Here is a 20,945-nt window from a genome sequence, read left to right on the forward strand (position 1 = left end):
GGGAGGTCCGCTCCTCCCGACTCTGGGACCTGGGGCGGGATGGAGGAAAGTGGAAAGAATTCTTGGATCCCACGGAGCCCATGAGGTAGTTTTCGGCCGCGGTGGCCTTGGCGGATGGAGGGGAGTGGGAGGACGCCCCCAGGCCCGAAGGCGAATGAGCTGACTGGGCTCTCCAGACCAGCTTCGGGGAGGGCTCAGGGCTATCACTAGGCACATGCCCCAGGCTGGGGTGCGTGTGTGGGTGCGTGTGTGTGCATGTGTGCGTGCGTGGGGTGGGCGTGGGGGGAAGAAGGGGTGGGGCGGTGAATCATGCCCTGGGCCCCTGCCCCGCCCCAGCCGCTCTCAGGGCTCGGGTCAGCCCTGGTTGCTCCTTTAAGAAGCTGGTTCGGCCCTGGCCCCGGCCCCTGCCCCGCCCCACTCCGCCCTCAGGGAGCTCCCGCAGACCTCGGACACTCAGGCGGAGGAAGAGACGGGTGGACAGACTGCCTCCGAGCCCGGGGGCTCAGGGAGCCACCCACCCACAGACGGCTGGACGGACAGACGGACTTGGATCCAGGCTCCGAGAGGTCAGTAGGTCCGCTGGGGTGGGGGGGGGGCCACAGGCTCAGCAGGGTGGCGGCTTGGTGGCCCGAGCGGAGCCCTGGAGACCCTGGACAGGACTGGCGCGTCTCGGCCAGGAATCCTGCTGGCTGTTCTTGGTCATCTGCAGTAGCAGCTGCAGCTTGAGCGGGCCTGGGTTGGGCTGGGCAGCGCCCCGGGGACCCCCACCTCCGCCTCTCAACTCCGGGCGCCGAGCCTGCCTCTGGCTGGTTGGCCCAGGATCTCGCGCTCGCTCTCGAGCCTCCCCCTCTGTTCTGTGTCCGCTGGGAGAGAGGGGCCAGCAGCCTCCCCTTCGTGCCTCTGTTTCCTCTTCTGTAAAATGGGGCGAAGGTAGGGCAGAGAAGAGATGTACGCCACAGAGATGGGTTGGACTACTGGTCATTAAGGTTCCTCCCAGTTTTAGGTCCTCCTCATCCGTGTTCTAATACACCGCCCCCTTGGACCCTCGGTTCTGTGACTCTCCTTCCCCTCTATTCTCTCCCCACCCCCAGCTCTGACTCTCTAGGTTCCAAAAGCTCCTTCCTTCCCACAGCTGACTCTCCAGGTTCTAAGACACCTCCCTGACTCTCTATATCCCAAGCCCCTCTTCCCTCTGCATTCTAAGACTCCTTCCTTCCTCTCCCCTCAATGGCTCTTACAATGGGAAGCGTACTGGCTCCCGAGTCAGAAGTCCTGGGTTCAAATTCCAAGTCTGAGGGTTCTTCCAGACCTAAATCTGTGTCCCTGTGACTAGCATCTCCCTCAGTTCTGACATTCTGTGATCAACTTCGGTAATCTGTGACCTGCTTTGTAACCTTCATGTTCAAAATTTCCTCCCAGCTGTGATGCTCTGTATTCTAAAGTATTTCCCAACTCTGGAGTTCTGGATTCTATTGTAGCTTCCAGCTTTCACCCTCTGTTCTAATATTCTTCTCAGTGTTGACCTGTTGTGTCCCAACCATGACCATTTGAGTGTGTGAGCTGGAGAAGGGAAGCTGGGAGAAAGTGGAGGCTGTCATGGGCCACACGCCATCCAAAAGCCCGCTTTAGAGCTAGGGTGGAGGACTCCCGGGGACCTGGCTTCTCCTCTGGGGGTAGATGGGATGGATGATGAACGGTGGGAACCAGGCAGTCCTGGAATACAGACAGCCCCCAAACACTTGGTTCCTGTTACAGGCATCTGGTCCATCCTGAACTTCTTTCTCCTCTTCAGGTGCCTCTGATGGAGACGTGATTGTGGTCCTGCTCCCAGCCCAGGAAGAAGGCTTCTTTGAACTCCTGCCCCAGCACAGCCTTCCTGGACTAGCCATGGTTGGTCCCTTGATAAGTATAAATTCCCCTATGCTCTTGAATCCTTCCTGCAACCCTATCTCTCTTGGGTTTAAAACCAGCATGGCTTAGGTAAGGGGGCAGAGACAAGGATGGAGATAACAGTAAGGCTTGGAACTGGGACTCTGGAGGTGATTTGTCCTCAGGCTTGATTAATTGTATCCCGGGGAGCCTGCTATAGGGAATAGTGGCCCTCTGAATCCAGAAACACTGACAGTTTTATAGAACTATAGATCAGAGGTGAGGGACAGCATGGCAGAATGCTCACAGGCCTGGGTTCAAATCCCACCTCAGACACTAACTGTGTGACCCTGGGCAAGTTGGTGAATTTCTCTGGGCCTCAGTTTCTTCGCATGCAAAATGAGGCAGCTGGCCTCTGAGGTCTCTTCCAGCACTAGAGTTAGTGCCTGAGTCACTGGCCTCAGTTTCCTCTATATGTCAAATGACAATAAGGATCCTCACCTTGCCTGCATCCCAGGGGCATTGTGAGGACAGAACTTCATCAGCCTCAGCAAAGTAAAGAAGGGTAAGTTATCGCCAAGAAGGAAGCTGTGTGTGACCACCGGTCGCTCACTCGAGAGCCAAAAGGCCATTCAGTCCAGCCCCCTCCTTTTCAGAGGAGGATGCTGAGGTCCAGGGAAATTCAATGACTTGGCCAAGGCCCTTCAGCCCAGAGAGTCAGGGATTTACCCGAGTAGTAGAATTAGAACCCATGTCCTCTGAATCCAGAGCTGGGGCTCTTTTCTGCCGTCCAGGAATTTGGGCTAGCTGGGGAGAGAGATTCATATTCCATTTCTTTTTTTAAAAAATGGATTTCTATGTTGTATACTTATCTTAACGACTCTTACCACAAACATCAAAACATGCAAAGGAGACCAGAGGAAGGACTATTTATGATATGAGGCAGGCACTTCCATTACATAGTTTTGGTAATATAAATGTGAATGTAATTAAATCAGATAGTAACAAAGTTTCCCTGTTTGCTAGTTTCTGCTTCAAAGCTTCCTTTACTTTCTTCTCAAGGTGACAACTGAACAGAACAGTCCTCCCCACCCCCACCCCCACCCCCACCCCACAGCCATCCTCAGCTCCTCCAGTCCAAGCTGGATTTCTGGTGGACCCGGGGCTGATGGGAAAGGGCAGAGAGGGGAAAATTTGCCTGTTTATAATCCCCAGAAGAGCAGCCAATCCCCATGCAGAACTGTCCTTAGGAATCCTCTTACCTGGGACAAAGGGGAGTCTGGGGGTTTTTTTTGGGGGGGTTAAGTGGGGAGGGGAAGGCATTGGGTTGGGGTGGAGATAACCCATGCCCCAGAGTCCTACCTGGAGTTGGGGTGAAAGCTTGGGGGGGAGAGATGGCAGGGTGTGAAGACCCTGGGGAGGGGGGCAGGTGAGAAAAGAGAATCACGAGGATGACGGTGGAGAAAGGTGGTGGGGCAGAGGCCTGGTGACCTTACCCTAGGTACGCTGCCCACTCTGATCTCACTAGCCTCACCTGCTGCCAACGCCATAGGAGTGAGAGTCTCAACCAAAAGGTGTCGGGGAGGGGAGAGAGCGTTGGACTGTGAAACCAGGAGTCAAGAGGCCCCCCACTTTCCCACCTCTCATTTGAAGTCTGGTTTCTGACCTCGTCATTTCCCCCCAAATCGCTGTCTGCCAAGTGACCCCTGATCTCTTGGTTGCCAGATCCAATGGCCTTTTCTTCATGCTCCCCCCTTCCCGACCTCTGCAGCCTGGGGCGCTGTTGATCACCCCCTTCTTCATCTCTCTAGGTCTTCTCCACCATGTTCTCTCTTGGTTCTTCTCCTACCCACCTGACCGCTCCTTCTCAATATCCTTGGCTGGACCTTCACCAAGGGCACAGCTGCATTATAACTGTGGGTGGCCCCCGGACTCTTTCGGCTTGGCTACCTTTGCAACACTTCTCCTCCATGTCCCCTCCTCCCCACTGACCCAGCTACCACCCCAGGCCAAGCCCTCATCACCTCTCACCTGGACTGCCTTTGTGCCTTCCTCCCTCCCTCCTTCCCTCAGGTCCCTCCTTCCCTCAGGTCCCTCCTCACTCCAGTCATCCTCCGTGCAGCTGACAGTGATCTTCCCAAGGCAGGGGTGAGGCGTGTTTCCTGTCACTCCCAGCACACGCGCTCTCTCCCCGCCCCCTCTCAATCAGTCAAACTCCAGGTGTTCCCTAATCACTTCCAAGATCAAACATCAACCCTCTCCTGGTTGGCATGTAAGGCCTTCCTACTTTCCCCATCTTCTCTAGCTTTGCTCCCTCCCCACGCCTTCCAACCCAGCCACACTGACCTCCTTGCTGTCCCATAAACACGTCCCTCTAAGCTCAGATTCTCTCCCCCACTGTCCTGATGGCTGGACAGGCCCATCTGTTCAGCTGCCTTTCTCTCCCCTTCCTCAGTGGGTGGAGGTGTGGGCCTCCCACCCAGGCAGTGCCCTCCACTGAAAAGGCCAGGAGTCAGAGGTCATGGCTTTGCATCCCAGGTTACCCCTCCTTGGTGACCTTGGAGAAGTTATGGCACCCACCTGGGCTTCAGTTTCCTTCTCTGTAAAATGAAGAGGTTGGATGAGATTGTCCTGAGGCCTCCTCCAGATGTCCTGGAAGACCTGTCTTCCTGTCCCAGCATTTTTGATTGTTTCCTGTGGAACAGACCTCTTCCCAGTTAGAGGGGTTGCTCTGAAAGGGCAGGAACCCTATCTTCTCCTTCTTCTGCATGATGATGATGATGCTAAGCACAGCTCACACCTATATTGTGCTATTAATAGACCCCTTATTGTATATGGCCCCATAGGCTTCTCACAAAAACCCAGGAAGGTCAGGGGTAAAAAAGCTATTATTCCCATTTTACAGAGCAGGAAACTAGCTCAGAGAATGTACCAACTCTCCCTAGGTCACGGAGCAGAGAACCGAAACCAGGTCTTCTGGTTCCGAGGCCAGACCTGTTTCCCCAGTGCCTGATGAAGTCTTGGTGATGGATGGGAATAAGTTAATTTCCCTGAGGGTAATGGCTTTGGATTAGAACAAGGTCAGTGGTGCCCTGGTCATGGAATCGTGGTCTCAAAGTCAGGCAGGAGCCCTGGCTGAGATCCCCTAGGCCAGCCTGCCCTTTCTGCTGCCCCAGGATGGGAGGCCCTTAGAACGTTCCTGGCACACTTGGCCAGAGAGGAGCTCGCCATCCCCCATGACAGCCCATTCTCACCAGGTAGCAGAAGGGCTTGGTACAAAGGCAGCAGGAGAGGATCAGGGTTTGATAGCACTCTTTGGTCCGGGGTTCTCACCAGCTCTCACCTTCTGTGTTCTAAGGTTCCTCCCAGCTCTAGCACTCTTTGGTCTAGGGTTCTCACCAGCTCTCGCCTGTGTTCTAAGATTCCTCCCAGCTCTGGCATCCTAGAAGTCTGGTCTGTTCATCACTTGTCTATCTTATCTCTAGGAAATAAGAATATTTCTCACCAAGCTCTGGTTCTATGTCCAGTGCTGAGGGAGCTCCTGATTGGCTGAGCCCAGGGGCAGTGTAGACAGTGGGAAGGGCAGTCAGGAGCAATCGCAGTGCTGGCCTTTGGATCTCGGGTCTGCTCTTTACCTGGGTGGACTTGGAGAGGTCCCGATTCCTGTACTGGAAGAAGCCAGGTTGGGACGAGGTGCCCTCTATCCTGAGGCCCAGCATGCCCAGTGTTCCAGGCTGGGTTGCCCTTCCTCCCCCAGGCACGTCCACACATTGTGTTCAGGTCCGGGACTGTGGAGGGACTTTCTCCATCACTCTCAGGACAATGCCATATTCTGAGGAAAGGATGTGGCAAAGAGCTGCCCGTGACTCACCCGTGCCAGGGCATTAGCTGACTCTTAATCACTTTTCCCCTCTTGGACTTTGTTAAAAGGCATTCCTGAAGCCCCAAAGTCTCCCCCAGGGACTCTGGCCCAGCCAGGCAGCATTCTGGGATCTGGGCTTTTCAGCCTGCTCTCTTAGAAGTGGGGAGTGTGGTCTGGGCAAATCGGGTGGGGCTCTGCCCTCTGCCCCAGATTTTCATTGCATTCCAGGCCTGGAAGCTGGGACATTTGGGGTCTTGGGGCTTGGCAGGGAGGCTTTCTGTCCTCAGCTTGGCTGAGAGATTCTCTCAAGCAAAGAAACAAGGGGTAATCTGAGGAAGAAGCCGGGAGCCAATCCCCTCACCCATGGCAGGCCCCAATAACCTCAGGGCCTACAAGTAGAAAGTTAGATTTTGTTTTATCTTCTTTTGGGCCCTGCAAGGAGGGGGCTTTCTTGTTGTGCCTTACATCTTGGAGGTTTCTCCCGACTTGAAAACTTACTGGGGAGGGGGGCAGTGCTAGAGAATGAAGGTGAGTCCCTGGCCAAGTAAGGGAAACTGAGTCCCAAAGCAGTGAGGGACGCAGGGACAGGCAGAGCTGGGAGAAATCTGAGTGGCAGCATCTCCCAGTCACAAGCAAAGCAGGCCTTCAGAGATGCCTGTGTGGGGTCAGGAGGTTCTGCTTCTTCCATGCTTAAGCAAGTTCCTAAACCTTTCTGGGCCTCAGTTTTTCTCATCTGTAAAAGAAGGAGTTTGGATGGGATTGGGATTCTTAACCTGAGATCCAAGTCTACAGCTGGATACTGGCCACACGAACAGTCTATACTGTTGAGGTCAGGGAGGCCTGGGAATCTGGGTCCTTGAATTTGGTTGGGGAAAAAAAAAAGCACACTTTTTTTTTTCTTGCTAAACTCTAACTGAAATTTAGCATTTCCTTCAATTACATAAAACCACTGTTCCAAGCAAGGATCACTAGGCTTCCTCAGACTATGGTCACAGGGGCCCGGGACACCAGCAAGGTTAAGAAGCCATGGGAACAAACATTTATTAAATGTCTATTCTCTAGATAAGCTGCTCCCCTATATGAGGTCTGTGGAAGCTGGGAGGGGAGAAGATGCTAATGCTGAAGATAAACTTGGCGAAAAGGAGGGTGGTCCCGGGAATGGGGGACCTCTTGGGCCAAGCAAAGTCGTCAGACAAAAGTTAGGATTTAGAGGTAGAAGCAACCTTGGAGATCACCTCACCCCATTGTACAGATGGAAGAAATGAGGTCCCAAGGTGGGATGAGGCTTGTTCTACTACTGCATTACCTTGGACTGAGATTAGAACCCAGGTCCCCAGACTCTTTTCACTGAACTAAGGCTACCTCTCTTGGTGATCAAAGGAGATAGCATAGATTTACGATCGATGAACATTTATTAAGCATCTACTATGTGTCAGTTCAGTCATTTTTCGGTCATGTCCAACTTTTCATGGAGGTTTTGGGGAGTGGTTTGCCATTTCCTTTTCCAGCTCATTTTACAGATGGGGAAACGGAGGCAAACAGGGGTAGGTGACTTGTTCAGGGTCACTCAGCCAGTAAGTGTCTGAGGTTGGATTTGAACTCTGGAAGATGAGTCGCCCTGACTCCGGGCCTGGCGCTCTGTGCACTATGGCTCCCCCTAGCGACCTGTGTCAGTCAACACCAGCTGTAGTTATTTTCGACAACACTATTACGCTTTTCTCATATTTCGTCTTGATTCAACTGCTCTTCCATCAATGAATCAGCATTTATTAAGCACTTACTATGTGCCAGGCTCTGTGGATGCAAAGACAAAAACGGAGCACTCCCTGCCCTCAGGGAGCGTCCACTCTACCATGACAGGCAGTGTGATAAAGTGGAAAGAGGACTAAATTTGGAGTCAGGAGGGTTCTGGATTTGAATCCTGCTGCTCTTGGAGCATCAGTTTCTTCCTTGGTAAAATGGGGGGGGGATGATCTCGTCCTGGTCCAGAGCAGCCAGGAGGCTCCTCAGGGATTCTGGGACACCCACTTCACTCCCTTCCAACGGAAGCTGGTGCCAATAGGAATGACAATTCAGGATGAGCTCAAGGGCTGGTGATGAGGCTCTCTGCAGGAAGCGGAGGCCCTGAGGTCCTGGGCCATCTCGGTGCCTCACTAAAGAAAGCCTTCAGGGCCTCCTGGGCACCCCTGGGGAGCCGCGAGGCCATTATCCTCCCCTCCCCCTCCGATTTATTCTCTTCTTTCTGCACGTTTACAGTCACGCTTTATACTCTTCTGGGTGGCTTCTCATGCATTCTGTCTTCACAATTCGTGTGTGCGTTCTCAAAGAGAGGGCGGGATGTCTTGCCCAATGGCCTATAGAAAGAGGTGAATGAGGGATTGATTTCCAGCGGTCCAGTCATGTCTTTTATTGGCCCTGGAGCCAGTGTGTAATCTTGCCTCCACGTGTGTGACCTTGTGTGAATCACTTCATGTCCCCAGACCTCAGTTTTCCTCATCTGTAAAATGGGGATGTTAGACTCCATAGTCCCTGAGGTCTCATCCGGTTCCATGGGCCCCCGCCACCCTTCCAGATTGTCCTTCACATTGCCTGTCTTCTCTCTGTTTCTCTGTGTTCAGACCTGTGACCGAAGGGTGGCCTCATCTTTCCGTTACGGAGTGACCATCACTGGGGCAGTGGTCCTGGTCACCGGGACACTCTGCTTTGCCTGGTGGAGTGATGGGGACATGGAGCCCTCTCTGAACCCCGGGATGAAAGCTTCTCTCCCTGGGAAGGCAGCCCCCCTGGCTGGCACCGCGGCCCCCACGACTGCACCCCCCAGCGCCCTGCTGAGGTCGGTCAGCTTCTTCTGCTGCGGCGTCGGGGGGATGCTCCTTCTCTGGGGCCTGCTCTGGTCAGCCAAGGCCAATGTCCGGGCAGCCCCTCGATACTACCACAGCCGTCTCCCCAGGGACCTGAGCTACTTCACAGCTGAGCCTGTCCAGAAGTGGAGCTACAGGTCAGTTGCACGGGGTGGGCCTGGTGACTAGTTGGACCCTAGCTCAGGCGGGGCGGGGGGGGGGGAGCACATTTCTCTGGGGAAGCCAGGAGTGGGATCGAGGAGGGAAGCACTCAGCACGGCAGGATGGCGTGGTGGACAGAGGGCTGGATTGGAATCGGGGAGACCTGGTTTCTCATTTTCTGACACTCCCTTACTATGTTACTCCGGACAAGCCTTGTCAGTGCTATGGGCCTCAGTTTTGCTGTCTGTAAAATGGGGGTGATCATACCTCTAGCCCCCACCTCCTCGAGTTGTTGTGAGATGATGGATCTAAAGCCCTTTGCAAACTTTGAAGTGCTATGTAAATATCCATTATTTAACACATGGACCCTCATTGTTTTAGTTTGGACCCACAATTTCATCAGTGAAAGGAATTCCAGGTGTGAAAATGCTCATTTCTAATGAAGATCTGAAGCACCAGCAGATTAAGTGACTAACCCAGGGTCCCACAGCGAGTATGAGACAGGTCTTTACTGCAAAGGCACACTTTCTGTCCTCTGCTCCATCCTGCTTTTGTATGATCATCCCCATGTTACAGGGAAGGAAACTGAGGCATAGGGCTAGGAAGTGATTTTTTTAAAGGACACTTGGTCAGTGAACAACGGGGCCAGTATTTGAATCTAGATCTAATTAGAAAGCTTGATACGGAGGATGAGCTGGCCAAGAGGCCCAAGAAGGCATAGTTAGGCAGGGTCGCTCTGCAGCGTTGGGCCATCGTTTCTTCATCTTTAAAATGTACTGGACGGCCTTTGAAGTCCCTTCCAGATCTAAATATCTGATCCCACGATTCTGGCCACAGGGATTTCTCTGTTATAAGGACGGCGCTTCAGTCCAGAGCCCCTGGCAAGGTCCCGGCCATAGAAGGGACTTTGGCGATTATCTAACCCGTCTGCTGTTGTTTCACAGACAAGAAGGCCAGGGTAAAGCTGCCTCTAACTAGAGAGCGGTGCTGGGGCCGCAGGGGCCCGATGCCACAAGATCTAGGTAGCATGGGACCAGTGGCCCCATGTTCTTGGGCTTCCTGGCTCTCATCTTGTTCAGAGCCCAAGCCCAAGAGGAGCCAAAAGGTGCAGAGACTGGGCCGCCTTTGCAGCCTCCTTCCCCCCTTGTCTCTGCCCCTTCTCCCCTGTGTTTCCCTCAGTTTCCCCATCTGTAAAATGACTTGAGAAAGAAATGGCCAACCACTGCAGTGTCTTTGCCAAGAAAACCCCAAATGGGCTGACAAAGTCAGACACAACCCAAATAACTTCATGACTACAAAGGCCATGCTGGGCCAGCAGACAATTCCAGGACCCAGCTGGCCAGTTTGGACCATGGCTTCCTGCTTACTTGCAGGTCAAAGGGAGAGAGAACTGTTGTCCGTGTACATAGTCCTGTATTTACCCAACAGAGCTCCAGGTCACAGCCGTTTCCAGGCAGGGACACAATCACCTTCAGCTCTTGGTGGCCTCTGAAGGCGATTCAGAGTATCCTTACTCAGTGGTCATTCAGTGGGCAACCTCAGGGGCCTGGGATAGGCTGACATTGGTTTAAAGCATTAGAATGTTACAGGGAAAATCTAGAATGTTAGAGGACTGACCACAGAATGCCGGAGGCCAGAAGATCCTTGAAGCACAGAATGCCAGGACCAGGAGGAACCTTAGAGCACAGAATGCCAGGACCGGGAGGGTCCTTAGAGCACAGATTGCCAGGATCGGGAGGGTCCTTAGAGCACAGAATTCCAGGACCGGGAGGGTCCTTAGAACACAGAATGCCGGGACCGGGAGGGATCTTAGAGCACAGAATGCCGGGACCGGGAGGGATCTTAGAGCACAGAATGCCAGGACCGGGAGGGTCCTTAGAGCACAGATTGCCAGGATCGGGAGGGTCCTTAGAGCGCAGAATGCTGGGACTAGGAGGGTCCTTAGAACACAGAATGCCAGGACTGGGAAGGATCTTAGAGCACAGAATGCCGGGACTGGGAGGGTCCTTAGAGCACAGAATGCCAGGACTAGGAGGGATCTTAGAACATATTTGGAGCTGGGAGAGATCTTAGACCAGAGAAAAGAGAATGTCAGAACAGTGGAGAGCCTTAGAACAGAAAATGACTGTGCTGGGAGGGCCCTGAGAATGTTCCAGTCCTGGTCCTACTATGTGTTTTGGGGGTGGAGGGAGTCCTTTCTCCTCTCTGAGGAGTTTCCTCACCTATAGAGGAGGTGGTCAGTCTAGGTAGAATCTAAGCTTCGACCTTCTCTGATTCCAGGACCTCCAAGCCTGGGTTCTCAGTGCACAATCCCAACTTTCTAGGGTCCTAGATTTAGTGAGGGAAGGAGCCTCAGAGGTCAGAGTGTCCGCATGGTCACTGAAGCCCTTTGAGTTTCCCTAAGCTCTTAGAGCCGTCACTGGCCTGGCTGAGCTGGGAGGCAGGATGGGAGGCGAGGCTTCCAGGTGGGCAGGGCCCTTAGAAATCATCTGATTCAACCCCCTCATTTTCCAGAGGCAGCAGCTGAGCCCCAGAAAGCTCAAGACACCCCTTAAATGGGCACTGAGCCCCAAGAGGGGCGGCAGAGCCTACACTAGACTCTTAATCTGGGCTCGTCAGCAGCCTTGATAGTCAAAAGATGAACAGAGGGGAAAAAGGGGGGAAATGGCGGAGGGGGAGATGAAGAAGCTATATTTGCTATTTTGTCCTCCCCAGAGGGCCATGTACGCTTTATAAATGAATAGGAATGAGTCATTGAATGAATGTTGGAGCGGGAAGGACCCTTAGTGGCCATTCTACAGAGAAGGAAACTGAGGCCAGGGAGGGGAGTGAGCTGCAGAGGGGGCAAGGGGACAGCTGACAGATTGATTCATTTTATTGAACGACTTTCCCCTCTGCTTGTCTTAGTTACAAGGGCTGAAAGGTGGAGGTGGGTGGAGGGTGAGAGGACATATCTGGGAATGAAGATGATATAAATAAAAAAGTTATTTTAAAAACCCAGATGTTTAAAAAGAGAAGGGAATCATGTTAGCCCCACAGGAAGACCCTTGGAGGGCATCCATTCCAGTCCCTCCCTTACATTCAGCTCCCTCCCCACCTCCTCCTACAAGGTGCCCCAAGGCGCTCACTCACCACCTCCCAAGACAGACCGGCCACTTAGGCTCCCACTAAACTTCCACTTCTACGACCTGGTCCTAGTTGGCTCCTTTGGGGGCCATCCCACTCCCCTTTGGATATCTGAAGACGGCTTACTCACAGTCCCCTGGGGTATTCCCTTCTCCATGCTGAAGATTTGGGGAGGACAGAAGATAGCAGACAGTCACGTCCCACAGATCCCAGACATGGGTAACTCTGGGCAGATTACTTAGCTTCATCTGCCTCAATGTCCTCATCTGTAAAGTAGGGATAATTGTAGCACCCATCACCCAGAGTCATTTTGAGGATGAGATGAGATGGCATGTGTAAAGCGCTTTGCAATCCTTAAGGTGTTATGATTGTTATTATTATTGTTGTTATTCTAGAGGTATATAGCCCTTCCCACAATGCTTAGAGTCCAGTAACTTGAAAAAGGCCGAAGGCTTGAACCACAGAGGCAAATGCCCACCTACAGTGGACAGGCCACTTTCTTTCTTTCTTTCTTTTTTTTGGCTTGGCTAGGCAATGGGGTTAAGTGACTTGCCCAGGGTCACACAGCTAGTAAGTATTATGTGTCTGCGGCCAGATTTGAACTCAGATCCTCCTGAATCCAGGGCCAGTGCTCTATCTGCTGTGCCACCTAGCTGCCCCCCAGACAGGCCACTTTCTTGAAAAAAATATTCCCATAAAGAACACTTGGTACCTAATGTTTTTAGGGGCATGAAGTCATTGTCTCTCTGGTTCATGCTTTTTTCGCTGACCCGACTGCTCTGAGAAGGTGTCGGTAGGCTAAAAGAGTCATTCGCCCAATGGTCCCTGCGCCCCTTGAGAAGCGTCCCTGTCCTCAAGGCAGCCGGCTACAGCTCGGGGACCCCAGCGTCACAGCTGGAATCTAGACTTCCAGGCAGGAAGTCCTCTCAGGCACACGCTATCTGTGGGAACTTGGGCGGGTCATTCCTCTCAGAGCCTCAGTTTCCTCATCTGCAAAATGGAGAGGCAGCTAGCACCGACCTCACCGCGAGGCGAAGATCAAATGAAACACGCAGAAAGCACCTTGTGACACTTAAAGTGTCGCAGGCACGTGAGCAATGCTATGTGACTAGGGATCATGGAACCTTCTTTTTACGTACACAATAAATTCAGCGTCTAGCTGTCAGGGCTGCCGGCCTGTCCCTCGCTCCTTCTGGCTTTGCTGCCATTCTTTTCAAGAACTCCCTTCCACAGATCTCTCTTTGTTGCTTTGGCTTCCCTATGCTCAGCCTCTCCCCCCCACCCCCCCCCCCCATTAAATGAGAGAGACAGAGAGAGAGAGGCTGAGAGACATAGAGAAAGACAGAGAAACAGACAGAGAGAGAGAAGAAAAAGGGAGGGGAGAGGAGAGAGAAAAGGAGGGACAGAGGGAGGAGAAACCCAGAGGAAACAGAGGAGAGGACAGTCAGACACAGAGAGACAGAGACAGAGAAGCAACCAAAACTCTTGTAGCAACCCTAGTCAGATAATACAGCTCCCCGCTGGGCCGGGCTGCATTCCAAGGGATTTAGCTCCAGGTCTGGTCCCTGGCAAACCTGAGATTCCCTGATCTCCACCCAGCCCCAAGCACTTGGTCAAAGCCTTCCTGCCCGAGGTGGGCTGTGACTGAGGGGGAGGGAGACGGTTAAATGGGGTAAAGGGAGGGGCCCCGAGTCACCCCCTCCCCAGCCCCAGGCTCAGTGACGCTCCCCGACTGCGGCCTGGGCCGCCGCTCCAGTTCAGGTATCAATCACTTGGGAAATAAGCAATCATTATCAAGCATGTTCCATGGACAAGAAACTGGATGTGTGAAGACCCCCTGGCCCCTAGGAGCTGGTGGTGTAGACTACAGTACGTAAAGAACTATTGTCAAGAGAAAGCCAAAGTGATTTGGGCAGGAGGAGGAGGAGCAGGAGCTGGCTCAATCAGGGCAGGCTTCCTGGAGGAGGTGGCTCCAGACCTGAGCTGGGAAGGAAACAGTTTCCTTACACAAGCATTTCCTAAGAGCCTGCTGTGGACTAGGGACTGGGGTCAGACAGATAAAACCGGCACAGCCCCACCCTCCAAGACAGTCCATTCTACTGAGAGAAAACTCAACACAAAGAAGTAAATGCAAACTGTGTGCGGTGCTTCTGCGGGGAGCGAGGATGGGGAGGCCAAGATCAGGGAAGGCCTCATGGAGGAAGAGGCTTTTGAGCTCAGCCTTGAAGGGAGCGAGCGGTGAAGAGGGAGGGCGTCCCACGTGTGGGGGACAGCCTGTGCAAAGGTCCAGAGAAGGGAGAGGGAATCTTACGTATTGGGATGAGAGCGAATTTGACTGGACACTGAGCATGTGAGGCAGAGTTGTGGGAAATCTGACTGACTTTGCTTGTTCCAAAATCCTTCCTATCTCTGATGTGCTATATCCCAAGGCCCCTCCCAGCCTGGCATTCTCTGTTCTAAGCTCCCTCCCAGCTCAGACGTTCTGGTGTCTATAATGTTCTCCGAAATGCTCCGCCTGCTTCCAGGTCCAAGATCCAGACCAGTGTCTTCACAGTTAACTTCCCTTCTGGCGCTCTCTCTCTCGCGCTCTCTCTCGCCATCTGGCCTGGGCCTCTTACCAGGTCCCTGCATACAAACCAGCAAAGTCAGTGACGGCTTTGGTGCCAGGCTGCTTCACAGAAGGGCATGGAGGGGCAAATGAACCCAGTGGCCAGGTCCTCTTTGCGGTCTTTGGGAGGGACTCCTGGCACGTTAGCCAAAAACCATCTTCCAGGGGAAGAAGAATTGATGGGTAAGCCTGGAGACCAAGCTGATCTGGGGCTGTCCCTCATGAGGACGGAGGAAGCCCAGGGTCAGCCATGGGTTCAAATCCCTATCTCAGATACTTAACCTGTGTGACCCTGGGCAAGTCAGTAAACATTAAGTATCTACTATGTGCCAGGAGGGGCAGCTAGGTAGCACAGTGAATAGACTGCCAGGTCTGGACTCAGGAGGACTGCTCTTGCCTCACACACTTCCTAGCTGTGTGACACTAGCCAAGTCACTTAACCCTGCTTGCCTTAGTTTCCTCATCTATAAAATAAGCTGGAGAAGGAAATGGCAAACCATTCCAGTATCTTTGCCAAGAAAACCCCAAATGGGGTCACCAAGAGTCGGACACACCCAAAATCAAAACAACAATGAATGTGCCAGGCACTGTGGTTCTCTCAAGGAGCTTGCAGTCTTATGGGGGGGCGGGGATGAGTCACAGCCTCTGTGGGCTCAGTTTCTTTATGTGTCCAATGAGGGAACTGGACCCAAGGACCTCGAAGGTCTTCTCAAGCTCCAAATCTGTTTTCCTGTATCAGAGTAGAATGAGACGTGGGAAATCATTTTGGGCCAACAGTTCTTTTACATTCATGTGACATGGAAGACCCCATTGGCAATCTGGTCAAGCCTACGGACTTTAAATGCATTTAATGAGATCACACAGAATTACAAAGGAAACCAATTATGGTGAAATACAGCTGTCAAACTACTTTTTCAAAACAAGTCCATGGACCCCCAGCTTAAGAAGCCAGATCTAGGCCAACTCTGCCATTTTGTAGATGACAAAGCCGAGGGCACAGAGAGGTCTCACTTGTGCAAGGTCACGCAGTGACTCAGCGGCCCAGCAGGACTGGAAAGAAAGATGCGGAATCCAGAGCTGTCTTATCAAGATGTGTTCATTTTAAAAACTCAGGTTAAACTGTACATTTCATTCTGCTTCCTTTAGCTTGTTGGCAGCTCCTACTACTTGCTAGGCACTGTGCTAGGTGCCAAAACCCGCCTGCCCTCAAGAAGCTTATATGTTATTGGCCAAAAAAACATATACATACATGAATAAATACAAAATAGATAGAAATTCATCTTGAGAGAGGAGAGAGCCAAATCTGCTCTGAAGGGCAGTTGTTTTTGTTTTGTTTTGTTTTGGGGCTAGGCAATGCAGTTAAGTGACTTGCCCTGAGTCACACAGAGTGTTATGTGTCTGAGGCCGGATTTGAACTCATCCTCTTGACTCCAGGGCCAGTGCTCTATCCAATGCACCACCCAGCTGCTTGGAAGGGCAGTTTGTTAACCACAGAATAAGGGCTTGCAGAGGGCACAGTGGAAGCATCAGGCAGAGTGGGATGAGGCCAACGTAGGTAGGTGTGAAGGAGCCCAGAAGGGAGCTGTGGCCTAGGCAGCCTGGGCCTCCAGAAGGGCAGGGACTCTGAGGAGGGCCCTAGGGTCACAGAATCCCACATCTTTTACAGCAGCAAAGGCAATTCGGATTTACAATCCCTGAGAAAGTGCAGTGTGCTAGGAATCTATGCTTACCCTTACCTTATTGATCATTTATCAATGACTTGAACAAAGGAGTGGATGGCAGGAAATGAAATTTGCAGATGGCACAAAGCTGGGAAGGAGAGCCAGCCTACTAGGGACAGTCAGGAGCTCAATGTTTCTTGACAGCCTGGACAGTATGGGGCTGAATATTATTAAATGAAGTTCATTAGGGATAAATGTAAAGTTTTATACTTGGGTTCAAAAAGTCAGTTTTGCAATTACAAGATGCAAGGGGGTGACTAGACTGTAGCTGAGCTTCCAATATGGCGGCTCTGGTGGACTGCCAGCTCCATAGGAACAATCAATCCAACGCGGCTGTCAGAAAGCTAATGAATCTTCATGGATTGCCATGGCTAAGAATGAATCACCAACAGACTGGTGATGGGCCTCTTGGTACCTAGGTAGGTTGGTCTCAGCAAGCAGACCCAGATGGTTGCTAGGACCGTACCTGAGGCCTTTTCAGCATAGCAGAGCCTGCCTGGTCTTGTACTCTGGTCTGTCATAGCTTTGGAGAAGCTGGGGAGACCTCTAAACAGGGCTTTCTGGAGGACTTCTGCCATCTTGGGCTGTCTCAAGGAAAGTAGAATGTCCAGACCTAGGGAGGGGCTCACCCATCCCCACATGCTCTATCCTGGCCAGACCCTCTGTGCAGTACGGTGTAGGGTCAAACTTTAGGAAGGATGTCACTAAGCTGGCTTGAGCCCACAGGAGGAGGATGGGAAAGGGCTTTGAGTTCATGCCATATAAAGACTGATTTACCATGGCTCGGTAACGGACAGGCTAGATGTCTCCAAGTAGCATATGGGGGGTTGGATTTCTTCTGTTTCTCTTTAAGCAGATGGATGACTACTTGTCGAATAATAATAGTAATATTAATAATGATGATGATGATAATGATGATGGCTAGCATTTATATAGCACTTTGAAATTTGCAAAGCATGTCACAGATATCTTATTTTATCTTCACGACAACCCTGGGAGGTAGGCAGTCTTATGATCCTCATTTTACAGATGAGGAAACTGAGGCAGACAGCATTTAAGTGACTTGCCCAAGATCACACCAAATAAGTATCTGAGGCCGGATTTGAATTTGTGTCTCCCTGACTCCAAGTTCAGCATTCTATCCACTTACCCTGGCTCTCCCGGGATGTTATAGCAAGGATTCTTTTCAGGAATGGGTCAGAGTAGGTAGCCATCAAGGTCACTTCCTTCTGTGATTCCGCTTGGCCCCCAAAGGAAGAAAAGAACAAAGAGGCAAATCTAGGTTCTGCATAAGAAAAAACTTCATTATGATCGGTGCCACCATGTAGAATGGGCTGCGTTGGGAGGACCTGGCTTCCCCCTCATGGTAGGGCTTCAGGCAAAGGCTGGTTTTGTTATGCAGGAGATTTGTTTTCAGGCACAGCATAGACTAACAGGTCTGTGAGGTCCAACCATGAGATTCTGGGATTGCCATTGGGTCCAGTCATTGAGCCTGGATGCACCATGTTCTAGTACATTACTCTCCATTTTATCTTCAATGAGACCCTGAGAGTCTTAGCCAAATGGTTTTGCTAAATGTTGGGTATATGACATCGACCGCATGCCCCTGACTAATAACCCTGTCGGAACAGGAAACAAGGCTGTTCTGGCATGATCTGCTGCTCTCAAGGAAGCCCTGGCTGACTTTTTGTGGTCACCACTCACTTCTCCAGTTGGTCACTAACCATCCATTTAATAATAGGTTCTGAAATTTCACCAGGATTTGAAGTTGAGTTTTCTGGTCTATGGTTTGTAGATTACACTCTCCTTTCCAATGGAAAACCAGGCTAACATTTGACCTTCTCCAGTCTGGGACCATCTCCCCCATTCTCCATGACCTTTCAGACATCACTGAGAGTAGCTCTGAAATCACATCTATCCCTTCTTCCAGGACTCTTCACTGTCATTCCTCTGGCCTGGTGGCTCGAGTCATTAAGGGCAGCTAGCACTTTTATCGTAGACTTTCCTGCTAGCCATTTTTGCTAATCCAAAGATAATTTTCCTTGGCAAAAAAAAAAAACAAAAAACAGAAAAAGCTTCAGCAGAGCAGCTCTGTCTTCTGTTCAGAGTTAGCATCCTGCTCATCTCATTACTACATCCAAGAGCTTGTCCTGTCTTTCATCTTTCTCTTTTCCACAATCTGACCAACAAAGACCCAGACCTTGGTCATTGTCCTTAGCATCCCCTGCCAGCCTCAGCCCATTCTGATCTCTGACACCCAGACACTATTCTTATAGGACTGGACTACACTTGGAGATGCAGACTCTGTCTCTTGCCCTTGCCTATATAAGTTCTATCTTAAAAAAATGATGATATCTTTTTAAAACCTAAGTTGGTTGGGGAGTTCTTTTTGTATCCACATTGGTCTCATCAGACAACTTCCTCATTCCCTTGTTTTTGTGTCTATAAGCATTCCCATCCTTCTTGGACTCCTTTGCTCCATGTCTACTAACTGGGAGTCCCCCAAGTTTCTGTCCTGCACCCTCTTCCCTTTTGCCTCTGCCTTCAGTGACCTCGTCAGTGCCTATGCATTCAGTTATCATCTCCATGCAGATGACTCCCAGATAACCCACTCACACAAGACAATTCAGCAAAACCATCTGACAAGCTATGTTGCATTCCACAGCCGCAGTCCCTTGCCTCTCCAGGCCATGTGGTTTAGATCTAGAAGAAATAACAGAGATCTCTTAGTCCAACTTGCTCAGTTGTTAAAAAGGGATAAAAGGAGAAGAACCAGGAGTAGGATTTGCACCAAGGAGGGATATCTGAGACCATCTGGTTACCCAGATGCCAGAGCTTGGCTGTACTTTATTCTTGTAATGGGACTGAATCTCATGTATAGAGTTACTCTCTCTCTGTCTTTCTTTGTATGTCTATTTCTCTTTCTTTCCAGTCTTTCCCTATGTATTGATTTCTTTCCTATTGTCTAGAAACACACCTGTCCCCAGTCCATGAAAAACCTCCCAAGATGCTAGCAATGCCCCTGCTTCTCTCCTCCCCTCAGCTAAACTCCCATCCTGTTTTCATATTTGAGTCTGCAGAACTTGGCAAATGCTAAGCAGTTAATACTAATTCATTCATTCTTGAAAAGCTGTCGTCACCCTCCATTGCATCCACTTCCTCTTCTAACCCCTCTGGAAAGCTCGCTGCCTCATCATCTGACTGAAGCTTCCTTCTGCAGAGTGCCCAGTCCTTCACTGCCCAATCCCATGGGCTTTTCCCAGGCCTCATCCTTCCTCAAGTCTTCACAGCATCCCACCCTGCTGAGTCTCCTCTCCTCCTCTGCGTCTGCTCTGTGACCTCGTGGCATGGCTCTCTCCTTCTACCTCTCTGACCACTGCTTCTTAGTCTTTTTGGCTGGCTCTTCATCCAGGCCATGCCCATTAACTCTGGGTGTCCCCAAAGGCTCTCCCGGACCCTCTCAGCGATCTCATCAGCTCCCCTGGCTTCAGGGACCATTTCCATGAAGACGACTCTCAGATCCATGGCTCTCTCCTGGCCCCCAGTACCATGTCACAAAGTACTGATTGGATGTTTCAAATTGGATGTCCCATAAAACCGAACTCATTATCTCTCTCCTCAAGCCCTTCCCTCTTCCTAACTTCAGTCAATTAATCAATAAACATGTACTAAGCGCCTGTTTTGTGCTAAGTGCTAGGGACACAAAAAGAGGCAAAAGACAGTCCCTGCCCTCAAGGAGCTTATAGTCTAACGGGAAGATGACATGAAAACAATATATACAAACCAAGCTGTTTACAGGATAAATAGCAAATAATTAACAGAGGGAAGGCACTGTAATTAAAAAGGGTTGGGAAAGCTTCCAGTAAAAGAAGGGATTTTAGTTGGGATTTAAAGGAAGCTGTTACTGATGAGGGCACCACCATCCTCCAAGTCACCCAGGCTCCCAACCTAGGAGTCATCCTGGATTCCTCACAGCTTTACTCCTGCCCTACCCCCCCCATGTCCAATCTATCGCCAAGGCCTGTTGATTTTACCTTTGTAATCTCTCTCCTCTATGCCCCCTTGTTTCCTCTGATACTGCCCCCACCTTGGTGCAGACCCCTATCCCCTCACACCTGGACTATTATAGTTGCCCCGGTGGGTCTGCCTCCTGCAGTCTCTCCCCACTCCAGTCCATCCTCCACTCGGCTGTTAAAGCTTTTCCTAAAGTGATGGAGGGACCACGTTACCCTCTTAACACTCTCTAAGAGTGATCATGAATTATCTAAGCTCATACAGAGTGTTGGTGACAGACCAGGGACCAGAAGCCAGGCTGGCAAACTCCCAATCCAAACTTCTTGGCTTAATACCACTCGCTGTCTAGGTCCTTTCCAGATCTAAAAGTCTGTGGCACCAGTGAAGAGCCAGAAAGCCCCATCCCAACCCTCTGTGTGCCCAGGCCTATATGGGTGCCATGGAGAATACAGAGAAGGGCCACAGCTCTGCCAGCCAGTGCCAGGCTAGTTGTGGAGATGAAACTCTTGTCTAAGAAACAACTAGGGGATGACGTATTCTCATTCGGGCAAATGGGAACCCAGGTCAGAGCTTTCTTTAGTTGAATAAATTGTAAAGTTCTGGTGTTTCTTGGGGCAGAGCAAGAGGAGACAGAGAGGGGAGTCCAGAGAGGGAAGGGACCTCATTACACCCATCTCTTGTATTCTATAGAGGAAGAAAATGAGGCTTGTAAGGAAAGGGACTTCCCTAAGGTCACCCAGCTG

At 51.2% G+C, this 20,945-nt stretch overlaps 1 protein-coding gene across 2 annotated transcripts in view; it reads left to right on the forward strand.

The window, feature by feature from the left end:
- The first annotated feature begins 371 nt into the window (after nt 1-371).
- The window catches only part of TMEM61 (transmembrane protein 61), a 28,556-nt gene continuing 7,982 nt past the window's right edge, over nt 372-20,945 (forward strand). The window contains exons 1-3 of one of the 2 annotated variants that reach the window (XM_020976921.2): nt 372-566; nt 1,793-1,890; nt 8,350-8,729. In XM_020976921.2, coding sequence (XP_020832580.1) covers nt 1,888-1,890; nt 8,350-8,729 — 383 coding nt within the window. In that variant the 5' untranslated portion in view covers nt 372-566; nt 1,793-1,887. The remainder of the gene's footprint in view (nt 567-1,792; nt 1,891-8,349; nt 8,730-20,945) is intronic. The other variant, XM_020976920.2, reaches the window with a different exon arrangement.

The sequence above is a fragment of the Phascolarctos cinereus genome, unplaced genomic scaffold (assembly GCF_003287225.1).
Source record: "Phascolarctos cinereus isolate Bilbo 61053 unplaced genomic scaffold, phaCin_HiC Scaffold_5;HRSCAF=322, whole genome shotgun sequence".
Taxonomy (NCBI): Eukaryota; Metazoa; Chordata; class Mammalia; order Diprotodontia; family Phascolarctidae; genus Phascolarctos; species Phascolarctos cinereus.